This window comes from Passer montanus, unplaced genomic scaffold, assembly GCF_014805655.1.
Source record: "Passer montanus isolate IOZ18808 unplaced genomic scaffold, ASM1480565v1 scaffold122, whole genome shotgun sequence".
In the NCBI taxonomy this organism is placed as follows: Eukaryota; Metazoa; Chordata; class Aves; order Passeriformes; family Passeridae; genus Passer; species Passer montanus.
In genome coordinates, this window is record NW_024358945.1 from 162,323 (window position 1) to 185,335 (window position 23,013).

The window sequence follows — 23,013 nt, forward strand, 5'->3', positions numbered from 1 at the left end:
ATTTTGGCTTTGCTACTGCTCACCATGTGGTACCACATACAGTTTAGAGACTGTCAAAAGCAGTGCAAAGAAAGGAATCTTGTCCCTGTGGCAGATGTCAAAATGAAGGTTTTATGGGATTACTTTGAATTGTTTACTCACCAGATTTCAAGGCACAGCCTCATCTCCTTGCTGCCTTTCTGGATGACTGATTATCAGTCAGGCTGGAGAGTAGAGTCCACATCCCTAAACCTGTCTGGCTCCCAGCTGGCTCTTCAGAGGTCACTGCTAGCCCTTGGGCTCCCAGCTCTGCTCCTCTGGCTGTTCTGCCCTTCAGACTGCCAGTACCAGCTGTGACATCACTGGCATGTCATTACCAGACTGATTTACCAGCAGAACTTGGCCCTCGTGGCCCATCTGTTCCAAGTTCTGCCCCTCTAGTATTGATCTTGGCACATTAAAGCATCTCTTGGAAGAGCTGGATGTCATGCTCAGCCCAACAAAGAGATTCTGCAGCTGCTGTAATCCCTCTCCAAGCCTAATTCACCACAATTATATGCTAAAGCATCCTCCTCAAACAGAGAACAATTTACAGAAAAAGGACATGGCTACTGTGGGTAATTTAGTGTGGAATTCATTATCTCAGACTAAGTATTATGACTGATAACCTGGGATATGGAGCAATATCTATTTATAGGAATGCATTTATGTGTTGGTTACCAGTCATTAGGGGTAGTTTAATTAACAGTTCACTTGCTGAGGAGGTGCATGCCCAGAAATGTGCTTGCCAAAAAGCATCTGTGCTGCTGCATGCTTTCTATCAAGCACCATTTTCCACCGAGTACAGCTTTTCCAGGGAATGTGGTGGATCTCCTATAGAAATACATAACTTTGGGGTATCTTACTGCTCACAGAAGTTCTGGATTCAGAGCTGAGCACCACAGGCCATGCTGGTCCTGCAGTCAGGGTCTCCCCATGGGCACCAGGAGGAAGGGAAATTCCTGGGGTCAGGGATGGCAGGAGGGGACTTGGGGTCCCCAGCTCCCTGGGAGCACCAGGAGGGAGCCAAACCACGAGGGCAGGTGGGGACGGCTCGTGCTCAAGGACAAACACACCTTTTATTGTCTTCTCTTCAGTCAGCCCCAGTGCACACTAACAGCTCCGAGTCCTGTACTTGGTAAGTGGGACCTGGAAAATAGCTTGAAGTTTCCTGCCTGTTTGTTTTTTGTGCATTCCTTCTGAATCCTTTTTAGGCTTGGTTTAATTTAGGCTGGGGAATCGCAGTGTAGCTTTAGAGCACAAAGGGGATGTTGAGCTTTTCACACAGCTTGAAGTTTCCTGCCTGGTTTTTTTTTGTGCATTTTCTGAAGCTTTTTTAGGCTCAGTTTAATTAAGGCTGGGGAACCGCAGTGTAGCTTTAGAGCACAAAGGGGATGTTGAGCTTTTCACAGAGCCCTTTTGGAGCCGAAAGGGCTGGCAGGGTTTGGAGCAGCCAGCTTGTACTTGGGAAGTTGGGAAAGCAGGCTTTCCACCTGGGCACAGCCCAGCTGCCTCGTTGGAGCCGAAAGGCTGAACATGAGCCCCTCTCTGGGCTGGCAGGGTTTGGAGCAGCCAGCTTGTACTTGGGAAGTTGGGAAAGCAGGCTTTCCACCTGGGCACAGCCCAGCTGCCTCACTGCCTCCTTTCCTCCAGGCACTCCAAAGCTCTTCCAGTAACATCAGAGAAAGCAAGATTTCACATTGATTCCTACCATTTAATTCTACTGCTTTGAAATAAAAGGCTTTTTTGGACCCAAATGCTTTACACCACCAAACCCACACACCCATTAGGTCAGTCTTTAAATACTGATTTTATAACAAAACCAAGCAGTTCTGCATTGAATCTTCCAGATGCTCCAGCTGAGTGGCTTTTATCATTACGTGTCAAACTCTGTGCTCCAAAGGGTAACAAAGCTGGGGAAGGAGCTGGAGTACAAGTCCTGTGAGGGGCAGCTGAGGGATGTGGGGTGTTAAGCCTGGAGAAAAGGAGGCTCAGGGGAGACCTTATCACAACAACCCAACATGAAGGTGTAGCCAGACCAGAGGGTCGGGCTCTGCTCCCAGGTAACCAGCAATAGGACAAGAGGAAATGGCCTCAAGCACCACCAGAGCAGGGTCAGGTTCAACATTAGGCAGAATTTCTCCAGAGAAAGATTGATTAGACTTAGATTGATTAGATTGGAATGGGCTACCAAGGAAGGCGCTGGAGTCACCATTCCAGGAGCTATCTAAAACAAGCGTGGATATGGCTCTCAGGGACAGGGTTTAGTGGTGGGCTTGGGAAGTGTTGGGTAATGGTTGGATTCAATGATCTTAAAGGTCTTTTCCTACCTAAAAAGTTCTGTCATTCTACGAACTTGGGTGGAGATTTATGCTCCACTTGCTTCTTCCCCCCTGAACTGCACAAAACACGGAGTGTTTCCCCACTTTCCCTTTCCCACTAGTTTCTAAGGAGTGGGGGGAACAAAGAAGCAACTTTGGGAGCAACACTGGACAGGAAAAATAGGCCAGCAAGGGCTCCTGGTGCTCCCTTTAAAAGGGGAACGAGGGCGTTGACTTTGGTGGAGGGTGGGGACTGACACGACCCAGGTGCTGAAGGCTCAGACAGGGCCAGCTGGGGTGGGTTAGGTGCTGTGCCTATTCCATGCCAGCCCTGGAGCACCTAAAGCCCTTTAAAAGCCTTTTGAAGGCCGTGCTCTGATGGACACCACTTGAAGGAAGCCTGTCCTGCTCTACCAGCGTGGTGCAGCCGCCCAGAACCTTCTGGAAAAGCCCCAGAGGAGGTGAGGTGAGTAGCTGGAAAACGAAGGGCTGGAGGAAATGTTGGAACAAACATTTTTAATTCCCGTAGCGCGGTGTTTTTCTTGCCTCTCCGGGCAGAAATAAGTGACACATTCACAAAGTGCTTGTTTGGGAGGAATGCGTAAAATGCTGCTTTTAGAGGGTGGGAACGAAACGGGGGGAGATGCGTTTGGTTCCAATTACTGTCACACATGCAGACCTTTCCCTTTCAGCCTTTTCCCAGCATTTCCCCGCTTGTCAGATGCTGTGTGGCCGCTTTCCCTTTCCTCTGCTCTCCCTCTCTCGCTCTGTGGTGTTTCTTTCCGCGGGGTTAATGGTGCAGCCCGTGCTCTTTGTGCGAGGCTTTCTGCCCTTCAGCATCCCCGGCAATCGCTTCCTACCTACTCCCGGCCTTTTTTGTCGGGATTTTACCCCCGGCTCGCTCTGCTGATGGGTTTGCAGCAGAGCCCGCACGCTGCGGGGCTGGCGCGGCCCAGGCGGTGGAAGTGAGGAAAAAGGAGCACCGGGAAAGGTGCTGCCGCAAAAAGACCCTGCTGCTCTGAAAAGAGCATCCCCTACACCCTGCATCCCACCCCAGCCCTTCCACGAGGAGCCAGACCACGCTGCTTTCATCTTTCTGTTTGTGCAAACAGTCCTTCCTCCTCCTTTTCCAAAGGAAGAGTTAAATTAAACTGTGGCAGTCACATTTTCTGGAAAAATCCCCTTGCCCAGGATTCTTCTCTTGGGATGATGAGAAGCCTCAGAGAAAAAAGAAAACAATATTATCTCATTTGTTTCTGCTGTGTTTTGCTGCTTTAGAATGTGGTTAGAGATTGTTTATTTAACAGGTGATTGTTTCGTGTGAATTGTTGTGACTTATTGGCCAACTGCGGCCAAGCTGTGTCGGACTCTGGGGAGAGAGTCATGAGAGTCATTAGTGTCTTTCTAACCTTCTGTCTGTATCCTTTCTGTAGTCTTTAGCATAGTTTAGTATAGTATTCTTTAATATTATACACATCATTAAATAATAAATTAGCCTTCTGAGAGCATGGAGTCAGCTATATCATTCCTTCCTTTGTCTGGAACCCCACAAATACAAGAAGAGTGTGGAATCCCAGGGAATATTTCTCTGTCTGCCCTGGGGAGCACTGACTTTGACCCTCATTCATGGAGAAAGTTTCCTGGACTTCAAGACAGACTGAAACCCACCAAAGTGTGAAATAGATTATAGACAGCAGTGTAGGTGTGTCACTTGGTGAGAAATTTAGGTTTTGGGATTTTTAGTATGTTGTGGATGGAAGCAAGGTGGAGGGCACAGGGTGCTGTCCTGGGTTTCTTCTTCATGCTGCTTCTTCCTTCTTCATGGGTTTGGGTGGCATTTTGTAATTGGGCAGAAAAGTCCTCTTTGAGGCTCTTAGGGATCAGTTATTGTGTTAAAAGGGAAAATAATCCAGGTGTCACTTCTTCGTTGGATAGTTTGGTCTTAAAAGACCTTGTAATAAGAGATTGTTGGCCATTTTGTGCCTTCTAGTGAAAAGCTGCCGAACTCACAGTAATGAGATTGCTTTACTGACAAAAAATAATAAACACCTGAGTCTGAACAGGAGCTACTGTCCCAAGTGCCTTCAATCCAGACCCAGAGAAACTGACAGAAGAGCAGTAATTGCAACCATCAGCTTCTCCTGTCACTGCTGTAGTCCTGAATTACCAGTCTCTAAAGGACCTGACCAGTCTTTAAAGGACCTCTCCTTCCCCAAAATAAAAACAACTTTAAAAATCATCCCACCCTAACATTTTGTACATATCTGAACACGTATATGTGTATAATTACATAGTAATTTATATACACATACAATAATTGCATAATAATTTATCTTCTCTGTTAGGAAATTCCTGCAGCACCAACCTGATTCCTTAACCAAAGGTTTGTCCTTCCCTCACTTTAAAAGCTTTCCACAACTATGTTTCCACATGTGCAAGGCAGCTATATAGAGATCTTGTACTCCAATTACCTTCTTAATCATTCTTAAGAGTTTTAGTTTTGTGGCTGAAATCAGTCACAGGTTTTATTTGGAGAATATTTTAGATGAAAGCTGATGCTTCTTTATTTACATATTTTACAAAGAAAACCACAGAATCCTAGCTTTCTCTTGCATGGAAAACCAGGTTTCTACCCACCTTCTCCCTATCCTCTTCAGAGGATGCAGCCAGGGTTGTAGAGGAAAGTTTGCAGTGTATCAAGAAGGGTTTGTGCTCTTTATTCTTACAGAATTATAGATCTACAGGCTTCCTCTTTCACCACTTCCCATTTGGCTTTATATCATACTGCCTTTTCATTTCCACAACAGTAGTTCCTTATATTTCAGTGGCTTAAAGGTGAATTTATTCAGGTCTGGTTTGGAAAATGTGTGTGACTCAAATTCCTCCCCTCGTGAATCCGTACAAGTTGTGGAAACACTTTGGACTTGGAGCATATAAATTACCTTATTCTCTCATATGTGTGAAAAATTTACTCATTAAAACTTCTAAAGTTTAACAGTGCTGTCAAGCGTTCACAGAATTCTTGGTGTTAATGGAAAAACTAGCATTGAAATGAATAATGTTTTATGAAAATTAAATGCTCAGAGTGTAGAAAATGTAATTTGTTACTGATGGAGCAACACAACTGAGTGAATCACCAGAGATAAAGATCTCATGTCCTTTGCCTTGTAACTTCTGGAGTGTTACATAAAGAACTGTAGCTAGACTGAGGTAATGCAAGCTATTCCTGCAAAAATACATCTTTTTGGCCCATTTACCAATGGCAGCTTCAGGTTTGGGGACATTGCAGGAAGTTGCAGCTTTTCAAGTAAGTTCTGCAGCTTCTCTGATTTTTTTTTTTTTTTCTGACTTTTACTTGCAAGCTCAGGGTCAGCGTGGCCCTGAATGAAAGCAAAAGATCAATACAAAGATCTCTTTTTTTTTTTTATTTTTTAACATATCCTAGATATGCAATAAGTGGTGATCTGGCTTTGCACGAGTGCTCTGTAGTTCAGATAATATTTCTTCTTTCCCTTTGCTTCTCCTGTTTCTTAGTTTTGCCCAGGCCACAGATTCTGCTCTGTACCTCAGTAGTTGGCAGCAGTTTAAGGATAATTTTAAATGCATCTCTGTGGTGAGCATGTTGCAGAGAACTTTGGTAAAAGGCTGATTGTTCAGACTGGTAAACCGAGCTCTGGAAACAGTCAAATTGCAATCAAACAGCTTTTTTTTTTTTTTTCATTTTTTTGCCTTTTTTTTTTAAGGGATTCAGGCTACTGAAGTGAGAAAATGCACAAGCTGTAACAAGAAATGCACAAAGATATATGGGTAAATATGCCAGTGAGAGTCAGACTCAGCATGACTTTTCTGGAAGGAAATCCTGACCTATCTGTAAACTCCTTCAGAGGAAGGAAAGGTCCAAGGGATATAATCCAACTGGATTTCCAAAGCATTTGACAAAGTGCCTTAGCAAAGGCTCATAGAAAAGAAAGGTGCTTTTATGGTTGCTCTCTTTAACTGGTAAGAGATGAGAAACAGATGAGAGAGTCTGTCCTTGAGAGAAGGGGAAATTGAGGCAAACAGAGAAAAGACAAATTTAGGGATGAGATTGAAAGCCTTCAGGGAAAGGGTGTTAAAACAATTCAGCCAAACCAGGGCTATCTGCAGCAGGACCTTATGAAACTGAATATAATGTTGTATAACTGAATGTACAGTTGTAAAAACAATGTGTGTGAGCATAAAATTATGCACATAACCAAAAAAAGCTAAATTTATGTAAATGGGTGGGTTATTAATGAAGTGTTGCAGCAGAGAAATCTTAGAATTAAATAGTTCAGATTCAGAAATAGATTGGTTCATCTTTAGTGCTCACGATCAGCCCAAACAGGAAACAGAACTATAATGAAAATAGAGGAGGAAGAAAAAGGGAAATTAGAAGTAAATATGATGAAGAGTGTTTTGTAGCTCACATCCCCATCCTAAATCAAGGATGATCAAGGTTATTGAACTGTTTTATAGTAAATAAAAAAGATTAGAGCTCCTCAGCTGGAGAAAGGAGATGGCTGACAGAGGATTGACAATTGCCTGTAAAATCACAAGTTACATGCAGGGGGTAAAGTGCTCTTCATTTTTGTTTACAGTCTCTCAGTATCAGAAAAATGGAGAATGATGTGACGTTCTCAAGTAGCAAATTCAAAACAAAGCAAAATTATGAGGTTTCACACAGAACAGAGCTAAACTGTGGAACTGATGAGCACAAGATCTGAAAGATATCAAATTTTATGTAGCAAGAAATTAAGAGAGCAAAAAGCCATGAGGAGCTGTTAAGCCTAGAGAATTCATCTTTCAGGAAGTTGATGTGGCACAAATCCTTTGAGGATAAGAGTGTTTAGTGGAAAGAGTACCTGGAGCAAAGTGCCTCTGTGTGCTTATTCTCTCCTTGAAACTCCTCTGCAGGCATTATTACAGAGACAGGATACTGAGTTAAGTGGCCTGACCCAGCCTGGCTGTTCTGTGGTGTTTATTTATGTTCCTATGGCTTTTATGTGTGGTTGTAACCTGAAGATATCTCCTTGTGAATGGATTGAATTGCTCTCATCAATTTTTTGCTCCATCTTTCTCCTCTCCTAAATAGCTGCTGAAATATCACTGTTCATGTGATCTTGTGTTTTGGGTAGTGCTGCTCACCTGTGTTCTTTTGGCATCCAAAATGCTTGTAAATCCACTAAACAGCACTTTTTTACCTGGCTGAAGAGCAGCAGCAGCAAAAACCTACTCCTGTAACCAATCTCTGGCACTGTACAACAGAGAATAATTCATGTGCATAGTGCAAAGCAGAACCTGGCACTTCTGACAGTCACACGGAGATGAAACAGCTTCCTACAACTCTGAAGGAGATCAGAAGGGGAAAACCATTACAAATACATTAGTAAAGGAAGAAAAGACTTAAACGTAAATGTTTGTTGTTTATGTTTCATCAGTTATGATGAAAGTAAGCACTTTGTGAACATTACAGCAGCATTTTCTCTGAAAAATTTGTGGGTTTTTTTCCTGTTTTTTTGTATTAGTTTCACAGGAACGCATAGAAGCAACCCAGTGGACAGGCTGCTGTATTTATTGTCTCCGGCTGCTGGCCAGCTGCCTGCCAGGGACCAGAACGTGGAGGTGGCTCGGAGCTCTGCAGGTACATCCAGACCTTCAGCACGGGTGGGCAAGGAAAGAACACATCTGGCAGCCCCTGTAACCCCAGATACAGTGGGTGCTGTGCCCCTGTGCTGGGTGAGCAGGGAAAAACATCTGTGAAACGCCACTAATCCCAGGTACAATGGGTGCTGTGCCCATGCTGGGTGGCTGTAGGTGAGCAGGGAAACACATTGGCAGCCCCACTAATCCCATATACAGTGGTTGCTGTGCCCCTGTGCTGCTGATGGTGCTGGTGTGTCGGCGTGTGGGACACGGCCAGACGGAGGAAATGACTCGGAGCACCCTGAGCCGCTCGGTGCCGGCTGAGGAGAGCGCGGCTCGGTGTGAATTGCGGCACCAGCCCCGCGCTGGCCCCGCCGCGCACCGCGCGGGGCCATTTTAGGGCGGGGGCGCTGCCCGGGGCCCGGGGGGCCGTGTGGGTGTCGGGAAGGTGAGGATACCGGGGAATGTGAGGGTGCCGGGGCTCGGTGAGGGTGTCGGGGGGGTGAGCATACCGGGGAAGATGAGGATGCCGGGGGCGGTGAGGGTGCCGGGGAGCGGCGGGGCGGGGCGGCCCCGGCTGCCCCCCGAGCGCCCGCCGAGCGCGCCGCCCTCGCCCGCTGATGCAATCCGAGAGCCCGGCAGCAGCAGCAGCAGCAGCCCCGAGCAGCGGCACCGGCAGCAGCAGCAGCGATCCGAGCAGCAGCGGCAGCAGCCCCGGCCGGCCCCGGTCCCGCGCAGCGCCGCTCCCTCGGCCCCCGGGGCTCGGCGATCCCGCTCCATCCCGGCCGCAGCCCCGCAGGAACGTCTCCCGCCAGCATGATCAAGGTAAGGAGAGCGGCTCTGCTGCCCCAGTCCCGCCCGTCCATCCTTGCGGCGGCACAGCGGCTTCGCCTCGGTAGCTCGCCCATTTGTATTTGCAGTGCCCCCGGTTTGTTCGTGCTTTGCGGAGGGGATTTCTGTCCCCGGCGGATTTGTTGTTTGGGATTCAGATTGTGTGCGGTTTTACCTCTTTCACTGCAGACAGCATGTGTGGAGAAGAAATAATGAGGGAGGATGGAGAAGGGGAAGGGAAGGTGTCTGATTTCCTTCGGGGCGATTTTCTTGTTCATGGGACTCTCAGTGAGTAAAAAACCTCAAACAAAACTGACAAAAAACCAACAAACCAACAGACTGCAAAGGTTACGGTCTCCTGGCAGACATCAAGCCTTTTTTTGCCTGCGAGTTGGTTAAAGCTCTTATGTCTGCCCTTGTACTAAAATAGACTATGGGTAAAATCCAGTAACACGTGCTGGGAGGTTCTGAGTAATTTCAGAGAAAACTTTGACTCATGGAAGAGGAGTTTTCGGTAACAAGCACTAACGTGGCAGACGAGCATCTGTGGGCACTGTCCTTTTATAAATGCCATGTTTATGTTCTTGGGCTTAGTGACCTGATCTGGGGATTAAACACAAGTCTTGCCGGTCAAGGCAAAGGGCAGGGAGTTATCAGCTGGACCAGGGAGCATCCCAGCCGCGTTCCACCCAGCAATACCCGGGGTTTGGGGCAGGGCTGGCTGCGAGCTGCAGTCCGTGCCAGATTTAACAGCTGAGGAAACCCACGGCAGAGGTGTTTGCTGTCCTTGGGTCGCGTTAGCAGGTGGGGTAGAGGCACAGCAGTGGCTGGTAGGTGTCTCCCCAGCTCCTCTGTGCTGCTGGTGGCCGGTGTTCCTCACATCCAGCAGCGCTGCAGCGGTGACAGGGATAGGATGGAGCAGCCTTGGCATGCTGTCCCAGCCCTGTTTGTCCTCCCTACTGGAGAAAGGCAGACCACCATGGCAGGAAACTGGCCTGAAACTACTCGGGGAAAATAGCCAGGAGCTCCCCCACGGCAATGCTCAGAGACAGAATGGAGCATCTCAAGGAAGGGGCAGACCCGTGTTTTATATCACTTCTGTTGTGTGCAGGAAACAGCTCAGGGCTCTGCTTTCCAGAGTGTCCTCCTGACAGGAATGCTCTGATACAGCCTTAAAAAAAAACCCCTAACAGAGAAACCACAGACCTACCAACCTGTCTGCTCGAAGCAGCACTGACCTCTCATTGGGCTCTTCTCACCTGCACAAACCCAACCTTCACCTGGTCCCTTTCCTGGTCCCTTTCCTGGTCCCTTTCCTGGTCCCTTTCCTGGTCCCTGCTCTAGCAATAGCAGTAAAAGGACTCTCTGGCCACTTGGAAGTGATGTAGCCTTGAGGCAGTCAGCGCTGTCTGAGCCCTTTACCCTTTATTTGCCTCATCTGTTCAGACTGTCAGCTCTCCAGGGTTCTGGCTGTCACTGTGTGTTTGTAGACCATTTCTCAAAGGAACAGAAAATCACAATTTGATTATCACCATACTGACGTAAAACCTGACACATGTATAAACAACCCAATCAACAGCATTATTCCACCTCCTTGTCCCTTCATCTCTCCCTTCATGATTTTCTGTGTTTAGTCACAACCCTCCATTTTTCCTTGAATTATTTCCAGCTCATCCACAACCCTCCCTTTCTGTCCTGTTTAAAGTAATGTATAAGAAATGAATTACGCCTCCAGTTTCTGCAGTCTCTGCCTTGTCCACCTAATGCACTGATTGTTAGTGACAGGCCTGGCACTTGTGTGTGATCCAGTGGCGATGCTGGTTTTTCCCCATGGAAATTGAGCACTGAAATATGCTGCAGAGCCATAGGTAAAGGAGAAGATTGCAAAGTCGTGAGATAACAACAGATATCTTGTTAAAATAGTCCACAGGCTGTATCCTTTGTTTAATTAGATACCTGAAAATAATTCAGGTGGGTTTCATTAGTCATTAATTTATCCCTGGGAGGATAATGTTAGGAAGGGAGGTAAATCAGTTAATTAACTGTGTAAACACTCAGGTGCTCTGCATTTATTCAGGCATTTTAAAACAAATTAGGAGACGTGGGTTTGGTAAAGAATTGGAACAGATAGGGAAGCAATGAAACTGTGTTAGGCCATTTTCTTAAATAAATAATCATAGATTCATTAATCTATGATCATTCATTTATTCATTATAATGCTGAAAACTTCCAGTGGGTTTGAGGGCAGGACCTTCAGTGTCAGAAGGAAGGAGCCAAGCTGTGAATTCTCCCTGTAAATTTGCACAATCAGCCTTCTTAGGGCACAGATGTGGGGACTGGCACGTTCCCATCCCCGCAGTGACACACCACGTGCTTGGTGCTGCTGGGGAAGCTCTGAGCTCCGGGCACTCTGCACTGATTGTGGCTTCTGATAATAAATTGTGGCTACCCACATGCAGTGGAGAGATGAAATGCCCAAACTGCATCTTAAAGCCTGGCTTTAGGTGGTGGCTGAGCATAAATCCAAGCAGTATGTGACCCTAACCTGTCGTGTTTGTGGTCACTTCTGTGTGTGCACCTTGATGCCTCCCATTCTAACACAGGATGAAGGCAATGGGTGGCCCCGTTTACCTTGGAAACAGCCTCATTATTTTATGGCTTTACACATTAAAGGTCCAGGTAAAATTGCATCATAAAACAGAGCACCTGTTGCAGAAAGGCGATTTAGGAAGTATTACCATATGCTGTGGCAGAGGAAAATCCAGTGTTGCACTTATGTAAAGCACCCTTTGCTGTGTACATCAGAAGACCCAAAACTTAGCATAAGAATGGTTGAAACTGCCTTTAAAAATTATCAGTAAGTTTTATCCATCTGGGGTTTTTTGTGCATCTTGGCCCATAGTTTATTACTAGTTTTGCAAACTAATGTCATAATTCCATTCCAGCTGAGTTACTCATTTACTTCTTCCCTTGAGGTCTGCAGTGTTTTATTTTAGAATATACCTGAAGCATTAGTGAAGGGCAGCATATAACTTCTCAGCAGGTACACAGCTACTGCTAATTCAGTGTGCCTGTTAGAGCATATCCCACACCATACTGATAAAAACATTTCTAGTAAGCACAGAAAAGTGTTTTCCTGGTATACAAATCCGGTTTAATTCCAGAAGGTTCTGATTGCAGTAATTTCTACTAGGATTTAGAGACATCATGTCCACTTGTTTAATGTCATTCAGACTGTTGTGTTGAATCATGACATCCATAATAAATGTTTGAGTTTGCATTACTCTTACTGGAAATGGAGGTTTTTAAACCTTTAGCACTCAGAATTTGAAAGAACAGTGTGTGCTCAGTCTGGAGTGGTGCAGCAGCAGCCTTCCACCATCTAGAGGATGACCATCTAGATGATGGAGATGGGACTAGGCTCAGCAGGGCTGTGTGGCAGGAGGGCAGAGATAATGGCATTAGCTGAGACAAAACAGTTCCTGTGGGGTAGAAGGAAAACACAGTCTCCACAAGCACAGCTGGGAAGTGGGTTAGCAAGAGAGACTATGCAGATTCTATCCTTGGGAGCTCTCAAGACCCAGGTGGATCAAGCCTTGAAAAGCTAGTCTGAGCTCAGAGCCTACTCTGCTTTAAGCAGGAGGTTGAATTAAAGACATCCTCAGCTTCCTTCTAGCCTGGATCTTCCTGTGATCCTGAGGAAAAAGCTTCAAAACTAAATTGTTTAAATCTAGTCTTAGTTTTTTGACACGCCCAGTGGTGTGGACCAGCACGTATTTGTGCAGAGCCCTGAATGCTTGGCTTTTAACAGCACAAAGAAGTCTGTGTAAAGGTGGAGTCTAAAGGCACCACTGTAGGCAGTTTGCTTAAGAATTAGGTATATTCTTAACATGTCAGTATAGCCGTATTATATTCTTTATTACCTTGAGGAAGTCCATGTGCTTAACAGAAGAGGTTAAGCTGGGAAACTGTAAAGCACTGAATAAAAGGAGATATTTTTGGTTTTCAGGAATGTGAACTTGAAATTGCTGCATCTGAAATAGTGTCTATAAGGTTACCACATGAAATTGCATATTCTACTCTTATAAAATGATACAACTGCTTATCATCACACAATTAATTAAAATTACAGGTAGTCCACCTAAAATCAGCAGTAACAGTACAATTTCTTTTGATGTAGAGTTTCCCAATCTCCACTAAAATAAAGGAAACTCTTAATCAAACAAGTATGGAAAAGAAACTTCAAGTGTTAGCATTTACTATGAAGTTATTGTCAACATAGCTGGCAGGTCAGTTGCTATGTAACTTTCTTACCAGATGCAGGATACAGGTTTTATTTCCCTGGTTTTAAAGTTTGAAGAAACTGGTGGAGAGGCTAAGTTTTTGATCCTGGATGAAGAGAAGTTTAAGTATTTTTTAATAGGCTGTCTAGTTTATAGTTTTGTTTGTTCTAAACTGTCTTTATACATTCATAGTTCAGAGTACTGTAATTATTTTTTGAGAACAGAACATGAAGATTTATTATTGAATTATCAATATCACAGCCCTGCATTCTTCCCTGTGGCAATGCCTGCTTAAAATTTGACAAACCCCTTCCTAACTGCTAGAAAGTATTGCCTGAAATATAGAGGATAACAGCTGGAAAAAAGGAATAAGCATAAAGAAGTAGTCTTAGCACAGGGTGTTACTACATGTCGTGGCTACACAGGCACAGGTTTGCTACAGCTGCATGCAGAAAAAAAAACATAACTGTTCACATGCTCATCTGTTTGAGGCATTTATCCATCTTGGGTATGTTGTCTGTTTTTTTAATACTACCTTTACCTGTATATTTAATATTACCCTTTATATTTCAACAGTTTTTCAGAGACCATTTTTGGCATTTACACTTTGATTCTCTTCTTGGCACCTGAAGATAGAAGTTCAGTAACAGCATTCCTTTCTGATTGTTCACTATGCTGAAAATTAGCATTTTCTTTTGGATTTTCTATTAAGGGGTTGTGCTGTAGCCAGCAATGTTTTCATCATGTTAATTGGGCAAAATATTTCTTAGAGCATACGTATGAAGTGAGTGTTCTGTCCTGCCATTTCCAGGTGAACTGGATTTCAGCAGTGGACAAATCAGATGCAATGCTAAGCTTTTATGGGCTCAAGATGAGCTGCATATGTTCTGAAATGTGGAAAACATTGATTGAAGCCTCACAGACCCTTTGCTCATGTTATAAATGAGTCATTTGTCAGTTCAGGCTGGTGGAGCTGAGCAGGGCTGTTTGATCATTGATACAGGTGTTGAACTGTAGGAAGACGAGGCTACAGTATGTGCCATGGGCCAGTTTATTGTCTTCATTTCCCTTTCTTACCATTTCAAAGCTGTCATTTTCCTAATGGAGACTGCATCACTCCTGATGTATGCTTGTTGCAACTTTAACCATGCTATGATTTGGGCAAAGGTCCTCTCTTCCTTTAGTGTGCTTTGTGTGTGTTTAATGCTGCCACCTCTACAGATACCTCATCTGTGACCACCCTTTTCTTCCAAGGACACTTCTAACGTGCTGAGTGATATTTTGCTCTCAAATTCCCTGGGCAGCCTCCAGTTTGCTCTGGGCACTGTCAACAAATGATAGGGCGTTTCAGATGAAGGACTTGCTTGCGTTGCTTAGAAAGGACACAGGATAAGGTTAATGCCGCTCCAGAATTTTGGAGCCTTATAATCCATTATTTTTTCCTGTCATGGAGTTGTTACACTGTTGAATATATATTAAGTAGGTGGGATATCTGGTTCTGTCGCCAGTTTGGAATATTTCACCTCTTTGAGCAGATGATATGAAGAAAAGCAGCTTCTTCTGGCTGCTATCTTGTTCTTGTACCACACTGAAGAGAGCAGTGTGTGACACTGCAGTGATGCTGTAGTTGTGCCCAGCTTCTCCTGGCTTGTTAGTGAGCTTCCGTGGGATTATCTACATCTGCTTGGTGTGGTGGATAGTGCTTTTTACCTTCTGTGGCAGCCTCTGCAACTCATAAAGAGTGTAAAGCAATTAAGTTCCTAGAATATTCTGAGGTGAAGATCTATCGTGCAAATGTGCTCCCTCTCTGTTGTTATTGGAGCAAGAGCATTATTGTAGATGCTGTCCTCAAACAGATCCCAAGGATTTTCCCTTTGGCTCAGCTCTGTTCTAGTGCCCTTTACATCCAGAGGAAAGCTTCAGTTTCCTTTCTGCTTTGCTGAACTGTGTCCACTTGAAACAAATCGGGGCAGTGTTTGAGCACGGAGCAAAACACACATCTCAGGGGTTCAAGGCAGGCTTTGGAGAGCTCTGCCACTACTTCAGACCAATCGTGGCAGGTTTAAACCCACTGGAGCTGGTGTGGGCAGGTGTTCTCAGCCACCCCCTGTGTGCTGTCAGCAAGGAGCCTGAACAGGTGACAGCTGTGAGCAGTGAGCAGCCAAACCCGCTGTAAATCAGTCATTGGCACCTGTTCTTCTTCCTTGGGAAGAACTGTGATGGATTTGATGTTTTAGCTCCTGGGAGCTGTGCAGAGCCTGTTCTGGCACCCCAGGGGATTCTCTGAAGCAGCTGCTGGGCAGGGTGAGGTGTGCCAGTGGGACAATCCATGCCTCAGTTTCCTTTTTGTGGAAGAGATGGATATTTCTGCCTTCTTTCACCTGGCTGTTGGGACTGCAGAACCAGGCTTTACAGTGAGAAGAGTCCTTTAAAGCTTATAAATAACGAAGGTCTTGGTTCTTTATCTGGAACAAACAGTTCCAGCCCATCAGAATCCAAGACAACAGTGTTTGCAATATTTCTTCCTGTCCTTCTGGTATAACAGTGAGGTGAAAAATGCATCCTGCTTAATTTTACTATAAATTCTTAAAATGCTGATTTAGTACTTGGCTTTTAGAATACATGAGGAAAGGGAAATGTTGGAGAAAACATAATGAGCACAAGCTTGTGGTGAAGAGCAAAGCCCTGCTACAGTGGTAGGGGAAAGCATGTAATAGCATTTATGCCCTTTCTTGTTGCCAGTTTGATGCAAAAGATCTCATCAAAAAACTGGGCCTAAATGCAGTAAAACTGTGGTGCCTTTTAAAGTTTAATTTATTTTGTTTGAGCAATCTGTATCATCCAGCCATGAGACACTATCTAGTTAGAAAACAGGCAGGTGAATTTTTAGGTCAGCTGGTTGCTTTAACATGTTTCCTTCATGCCATTCTAGCAAACAATGAATTTGTTAAAACCTAATTTCTCCCAGAATTGCCCCAAACCAGGACAATGACCTGTTTAAAGAGATGCAGGATGACTTTAGTGCATCTCTTAACAAGATCTACAAATCACTGTGAGCCTGAAACTCGAGTCAGGGTCCTGCTGCAGCATGGTCCAGGCAGAGCCCGCATCTGGGTGTGCAGGGTTCAGCCTGCAAGCAGGGAAATGGGCTTTGCTCAGACCCTGCAGAGGAAGGGGAACAGGGAAACCTGTTTATGGGACTCTGTGTGACCAGGGGGCAGTGTCCCTGCAGGTTTGAGCCATTCAGATCCCCAGGTGAGATAGCTGCTGCCATGCCTTATCAGCCTCATCTGCTGGACACTTTGGGGACACAGCAGCCTCTTGGGAAGCAGGGACAGGGAGCAGCAGCCAGCACACTGCGCAGTCATGCTCCCTGTGCTCCTCAGCAGTGGTATTTGATGATGGGCTGTGGTTAAATAGGCTGTGCCAAGTCACCGGGGCTGGATGTGGTGCCAGCCCTGTGCACACCAGCAGCCCCACATGTGTATTGCATTGCCAGTGACAGCTCTGTCATCTCTAGTGGCACTCACACAGCACTTATGGTGAAAAAAGCAACTCCTCCTTCTTCCAGAAGCTCTTCTGTTCTTTTCTTCCACAGAGCCTTTGTTTTCAGTGTGCCATTCATCTTTCCTCAGTGTCTTATGTAAACTTTTATTCCAGGGCAGAATGGGTTTAAATGGGACACGGTCTGAGCACTGAGAATAGCTCCCCGTGACCCTTCCACAGGCCAGTGATTCAGGGCTGCCCTCGTGCTTCTCCTGCTGCTGCTGGAGTTACGGGTGAGCCTGCACACAGGACTGTGTCCTTAAAAACAGGTTTTTTGTCTGCTGGCTTTTTTCTTTGGGCATGTCAGTTCTCATTTTGGAATCCATCACTGTCTCTGCTGTGGTTTGGTTGGGTTTTTTACCCCCTAAGGAGTTTACAGTGATTTATTTGCAAACTGCAGAGGCTTTGGTCTCCCGCACTAAATTATTTGCTTCCAGTTCTAAGCCGTCAGTAGCTCTTCAGACAATGATTTGATTTGTTTCTGCTCTCTATGCCTTCATGTTATTTATATTTTCATTTGGTAATTACATAAAGCCAATTGCCTTGGTCATCAGCTGCAGAATCTGTGTGGAGTTTCCACTATCAGGCAATTTCACAAATAAATTGCAAGCTACGTTTTATGCATCTTTAAATCAGATCTGTCATTTATCTGTGCAGCTGTCTCAGAATAAAAAATAATAGTGTAACTGAATCTTCAAGGAAAATAAACAGATTAATTTTTATTGTGCTTAGGCTCATCTTTTCTGGTATAACAGTGCAGTTAAAATGCATCCTGCTTAATTTTGCTATAAATTCTTAAAATGCTGATTTAGTACCTGGCTTTTAGAATAAAAAGAGATATGTTGGAGAAAACATAAAGAGCACAAGCTTGTTATAAAGAGCCAAGCCCTGCTACAGTGGTAGGGGAAAGTATGTAATAGCATTTATGTTTTTCTTGTTGCCAGTTTGATGCAGAAGATCTCATATCAGAGAACTGGGCCTAAATGCAATAAAAGTGTGGTGTCTTTCGGAATTTTTGTTTGAACAGTCACTGTATCATCCAGCCATGAGACACTATCTGGTTAGAAAACAGGCAGGTGCATTTTTAGGTCAACCAGATCCAGCCGGTTGCTTTAACATGTTTTCCTTCACGCCATTCTGGCAAACAATGCATTTGTTAAAGACCTAATGAATGCTAGACGGGACAAACAAGCCAACAAAAGCCTCACTTAGAGGCGCTGCTCACAGGAGGCAGAGAGGGAAGAGCCCATTAGGTCATCTCCTTCTTCCCCCCATTGTACCAGGCTGCTGTCCCAAATCAGAAGGGCAGTGGAGACAGAGGAAATGGCACTGGGGAGATGGAGCAGCACAAGGGTCAGGGGAGGGAAGGAAAACAATCAAGAGCAGGGCATTTAGAAATTGAGGTTAAAGCACACAGCACCTGGATGTTGTTGGTGAAGAGGGTTTCTTTAGAGTACTTGCCTGCTTCTGCTAAGAGAATAGGAGGAGAATTGTATGGATGTGCAGGAAGCGTATTAAGAGCAAAGTGAGCATTGAATAAAGGACCCCACACCGAAATTACATCTGCTTTATGTCCTGTGTTGGATGGGAGTGCTGGGAGGCTTGCAGTGCTTTTCAGCTGGGAAGGATCACACTTCGCACTCCCTGGTAATTCACAGGTCAAGTTGTAAATTTTTCTGAAGCATGTGACAAATTCACCCTGAAGCTGGGTAGATCCCGGGCCAGGTTGTTCTTGGGTTTAGTTTCAGCAAATTAATTTGTTTTCTGCTTCTGCTGGTGTCTTTGTTCCTTTGGAGTTCTTGGTAGCTTGTCAAGCTCACGTTCTTTTTGGACTTCAGATCTCCTTCAGCTTGCCTAGCCTTGCTGTCTTTCAGGTGAACTGAGACAAGCTTTCTTCTGCATCAGTTCAGGCATTACTGAACTACTCAAATACTAATTTAAGCACTGAGTCAAAAATTGCCAGTAGTTGTGGAAGAGGTTTTTCACCAGAGTGCTGCTTGTAATGGCTTTAATTTGCAGACATTGTTCTACATTTATTTGTTCTCATGGAACCAAGTTTGCCTGCTTTTAGATATGTGATTAGAGCTATAAATGTTATTAAACATGAGTCTGGGGTGGACTAACTGAATATTTTTGCTTCTAGATAGCCTCTGTTCTAACCAGCAAGTTGGGCTCATATAATCTGAATTGTCTTTTATTTAAGTGTATTGAAAACAGTGATGCTTGTTTTAAGAGGAACATATTTCAGTTTTAGTCAGACCAATTAAACTGGTTTAAATAAAAGCCAGTGAACTGCTCAAGTCAAGGGATAAGTGCCTGCACAGTTTTTTGGACTCATTTGATTACAATCTATTTCAACTCAACCTTATTTCCTACAATGCAGCTTTCTTGGACATAAAACCTCTTGTATTTTCTAAGCCCCAATGCCCTCACTGCGAGGCAAATTTATTATTAAACAGTGTGGAAGCCCTCCTTTTCTGCTACACTAGTTGCCTTGTGTTTTTCTTTGTTGTGTGCTGTCATTGCACAGCCTGTGTTTAGCTAACATCAGTGCCAGCCCAAGGTTGGACAAGCAGCTGCAGTGAGGTGATAATGCCATGCTGACAAGGCATCAGGGAAGATCTCTGTGAGATGAAACAGTCTTAAAAATACATTGGAAGTGCAGAAATTAGCAAAATTGTAAATTGTGTAAGTGGCCCAGTCCAGTGAATGGACTTGGTGACATTTACAGGGTGGCACAGACATGTGTATGTTCATGTTCACATACCTGCAGTATAGAGACGTAAGTGGCCCAGCCCAATGAATGGACTTGGTGACATTTGCAGGGTGGCACAGACATGTGTTGTGTATGTTCATGTTCACATACCTGCAGTATAGAGACAGGATTAAAGTGCTTTTAGAGCTCTTGGCTTCCATAAATGAGCTGCTTAAACTGTGGAAATCTTTCACAAGTGTCATTAAATAAAAATAAATTAGTTTATGTTAGAAATATCATCATATCCCTTGGCCCTTCAGCATCTTTTCTCTGTCTGAAAGTATGTGGGATTTTTTGTTTGGTGGGCTTTTTTTTTGTTGTTTTTTGGGTGTTTTTTTATTTGTTAAGCTGTGAACATTATTAGTGGGGTTTTTTCTGCAGATTCATCTTTGATGTGATGTGGCTGCCAAACTGTATTGACATTTCCTAGGGACAGATAAAAGCTGTTTTGGAGCCACGACAGTGTTCTTGCCTGGCTGTAGCAGTACAGTCTGTCTGAAAGTATGTGGGATTTTTTGTTTTGTTTTGGTGGGCTTTTTTTTTTTTGGCTTTTTGGGTGTTTTTTTATTTGTTAAGCTGTGAACATTATTAGTGGGGTTTTTTCTGCAGATTCATCTTTGATGTGATGTGGCTGCCAAACTGTATTGACATTTCCTAGGGACAGATAAAAGCTGTTTTGGGGCCATGGCAGTGTTCTTGCCTGGCTGTAGCAGTACAGGATAGATGGCATTTGTGCCCTTTGGATTCTGTTTCATCCTGGAGCAGGAGGGCAGCTCTGGTTTGTGTGGCTGTGAATGACAGAGTGCTGTCACCACACACCTCATTTGGCTTGCTGTGCCAGAGTGTGATTCCTGTATTGGATTTATTGATCTGCTGTATTCCTGCAGCCTGGCAGGGGCTCTGATTGCATTATCCTTCCAGTGCAAATCAGAGCACAAAATGTTTCTTAGACACTTAGTAGCCAGGAGCAGGCATGGGCAAAAAGCAGTAAGACACTGTTTTGTCTTGGAGAGATGTCTCAGAAAGGACTTTCTTCCTTGGGAAAAAAAAAAACACAATTGTCTTTCATGTAACTTGTGACTGAGAGGCAATTTCTGATCCATCTTTTCTAGGATAGGATGGTGTTTATAGCAGGAGATGGGTGTGCTTTGGTGGGAGGAGCTCTGTGCAGCCATTGCTGTGTTTCTGTGGTTTATTTGGTTTATTTAGGTTCTGGACCTCCATGAATAGCCAGTGCTTGCCCAAAAATGCACTGTCTGCAGTTCTTTCATGGGCACAAAATGAGGTTTCCAGGTGTTCCCTGTCACTGTAGTACTCAGCAGGGCGCTGGTGCTGCTGGTGAAAATCTCCCTCAGAGTGGAGACACTGGAGCTGTTTGGGGGAATTTCACACAGGTGGCTGCTGAAACCAAAAATGATGATTAAGGGTTTTGTGAGGCTGCAGAACTTGACTTGTTTTGAAAAGCATCCAGTATGATTTCCTAGATGAAAGTGTAGACAACATTTTCAATTTGTTTCCTTACTCTTGCCTGCTGTTAGGGAAAGTTTTCTGTTCCCTGGTGCTCAGGAGAGTTTTCTAATAAGACGGAAAATTAAGTGAACAGGGAACTCAAGTAAGAATTAGTTGTCTTTGAGAAAGAGTGACAAAGTACATGACATATAGAGGTAACTGGAAGTTTGTTTGAGAAGTGGTGTGTACTGGGATTACTCTGTCAGTGCTAAAGGATTTGTAGTGGTCATTAGAGCATTGAGATCTTCAGTAAAAGTCATAACAGATTTACTGCTGAGCAGGTCTTTATTTTAGTGATGTTTCACAGTGATGAAATGACATCTAAACCCCATTTTTTAATCAAGTGTAATCTGTTGTAAGATTGTGCACCTTGTTCTCATACAGGCTTTGCAGTAATGTGAAAATCAGTGTGTGTTTTCAATATTTCCAAAGGAAAACTTTGAAATACTCTTCTATTTCCTATTTAGAAAAAGCAGTTACATACACCACAGAGAAAACACTGCTATCTCTACAGCACAATATAGGAAATAATGTCATGCTTGTGTAATTGTGCAGCTACTTGAGACACTCTTGAGTGACTTTTAAGAAGTTGTTGACCCAGTGGCTCAAATGTTTCTTTAGGATAACATCAGTGTTTTAATGGGGGCAGGTTTAAATCTACCATGCTCTTAAACACAAAGGGCAAATTTATGCTTGGCATATCTCCCTTGGCAACTCTGGCACCAAACCAGGGAGCAATTTCCCCTACTGCACTTAGCAACATGTTTCAGATTTGTAGTGCATGGAGCCATTAAAATATGACTCCATTAATTAGAAAGTAATTGTGGTGTTTCTTTCTGGTGCTGAGGGATTAACTCAGTTTAATCTCGGTGTGGTTAACAGAGGCAGTTAGCTACTTGCTTTAAATAGGAGTTAAATCTGTAAAAATTAATCATGACTTCATGGAGAGCAGGACTGGCCCCGTGGCAGGTGCCCAAAAATGGGGCTGGTGACTTCACTGAGCTCAGTGGTGATGTTGAACTGAAGGGCAACCTGATGCAGCCCCAGGGGCTGTTCTGTAGGTGGTCTGCACTTCAAATTCACATGCAAGCTTGCTATCTTTAAAAAAGATCATGAAAGAGAATGTGAAGCTGTCTCCAGCTCCAGTCCTCTGTGCTGATGCCAGCTCTTGCTTTAGGGCAGCTCCATGAAGCAGCAACAGGAAGAAACTGAAGCAAAATGGTTGAGCACTTGTCAGTATTTGCTGTCACCAGTAATTATCATTAGCAAATCCAGCTTGGCATGCTGGATATTAGACAAAAGCCAGCAGTGGAGCTGGCGTCTTTGGGATATTTTTCTTCCAGAGCTGGGATGATGGCATTAGGATATTTTTCTTCCAGAGCTGGGATGATGGCATTAGGATATTTTTCTTCCAGAGCTGGGATGATGGCTTTAGGATGTTTTTCTTCCAGAGCTGGCAATTCCCATCCTGTTAGCTGGTAACCAGCACGTTCTCCATCTTGATTCATTGCAGTGCAGAGAAAAATCAGCTGCCTCCATTCATCTGTGGAATGCTTCACTGCTGTCAGCTGATGGTGTCAGGAAAGCAGCTTTCTAGGATTTTACCACTGGGTTTGGAAGTGTTTGGAAAATTACAGGTAAAGCAAGGAGCTGTTACTGTACAGTCTCCTTGGCTTTGGGTAACACTTCAGTCCTGCTTGGGTCTGCCAGTCTGCCAGTGTCTTGTCCTTCTGGAGTAGAAAACCCTCAGCTTCAAGGCAAATAAAACATATTTCTAATGAAGGATATTGTAAGGAGATTTATGATCTCTTGGCACGTTCTCTTTTAGTGCATATGTAGGGTCCTGTAGCCTGCAAGCCTCTCTGCCTTGCTGTAGAGAGCTACAAAAAAAGAGGAACAAAAGGGTTAAAGCTGAGAAGAGGCAGCAGGAGGGATGTGGGGGGCTCCCTGGGGGGAAGGGGAGAGGAAGTGAGAGCTGCTGTGGCTGGGAGTTTGCCTTTTATTTTCTGCTGCTAGCAAGGCTGTGATCTGTGGAGCGTCCACTGAAAATACTGCTGCTTTTTTACTTTTTTGTTGTATGTTTACC

General features: G+C 44.4%; 1 protein-coding gene across 6 annotated transcripts in view; it reads left to right on the forward strand.

Annotated features, from left to right (window-relative positions):
- Positions 1-2,658: 2,658 nt before the first annotated feature.
- BCAT1 (branched chain amino acid transaminase 1) overlaps positions 2,659-23,013 on the forward strand; it is a 56,131-nt gene continuing 35,776 nt past the window's right edge. Inside the window, exons 1-3 of one of the 6 annotated variants that reach the window (XM_039698253.1) lie at positions 2,659-2,805; positions 7,886-8,001; positions 8,683-8,828. In XM_039698253.1, coding sequence (XP_039554187.1) covers positions 8,820-8,828 — 9 coding nt within the window. In that variant the 5' untranslated portion in view covers positions 2,659-2,805; positions 7,886-8,001; positions 8,683-8,819. Of the gene's footprint in view, positions 2,806-5,528; positions 5,647-7,885; positions 8,002-8,648; positions 8,829-23,013 lie in introns of those variants that run through there. The other 5 variants (XM_039698254.1, XM_039698255.1, XM_039698257.1 and 2 more) reach the window with 5 other exon arrangements.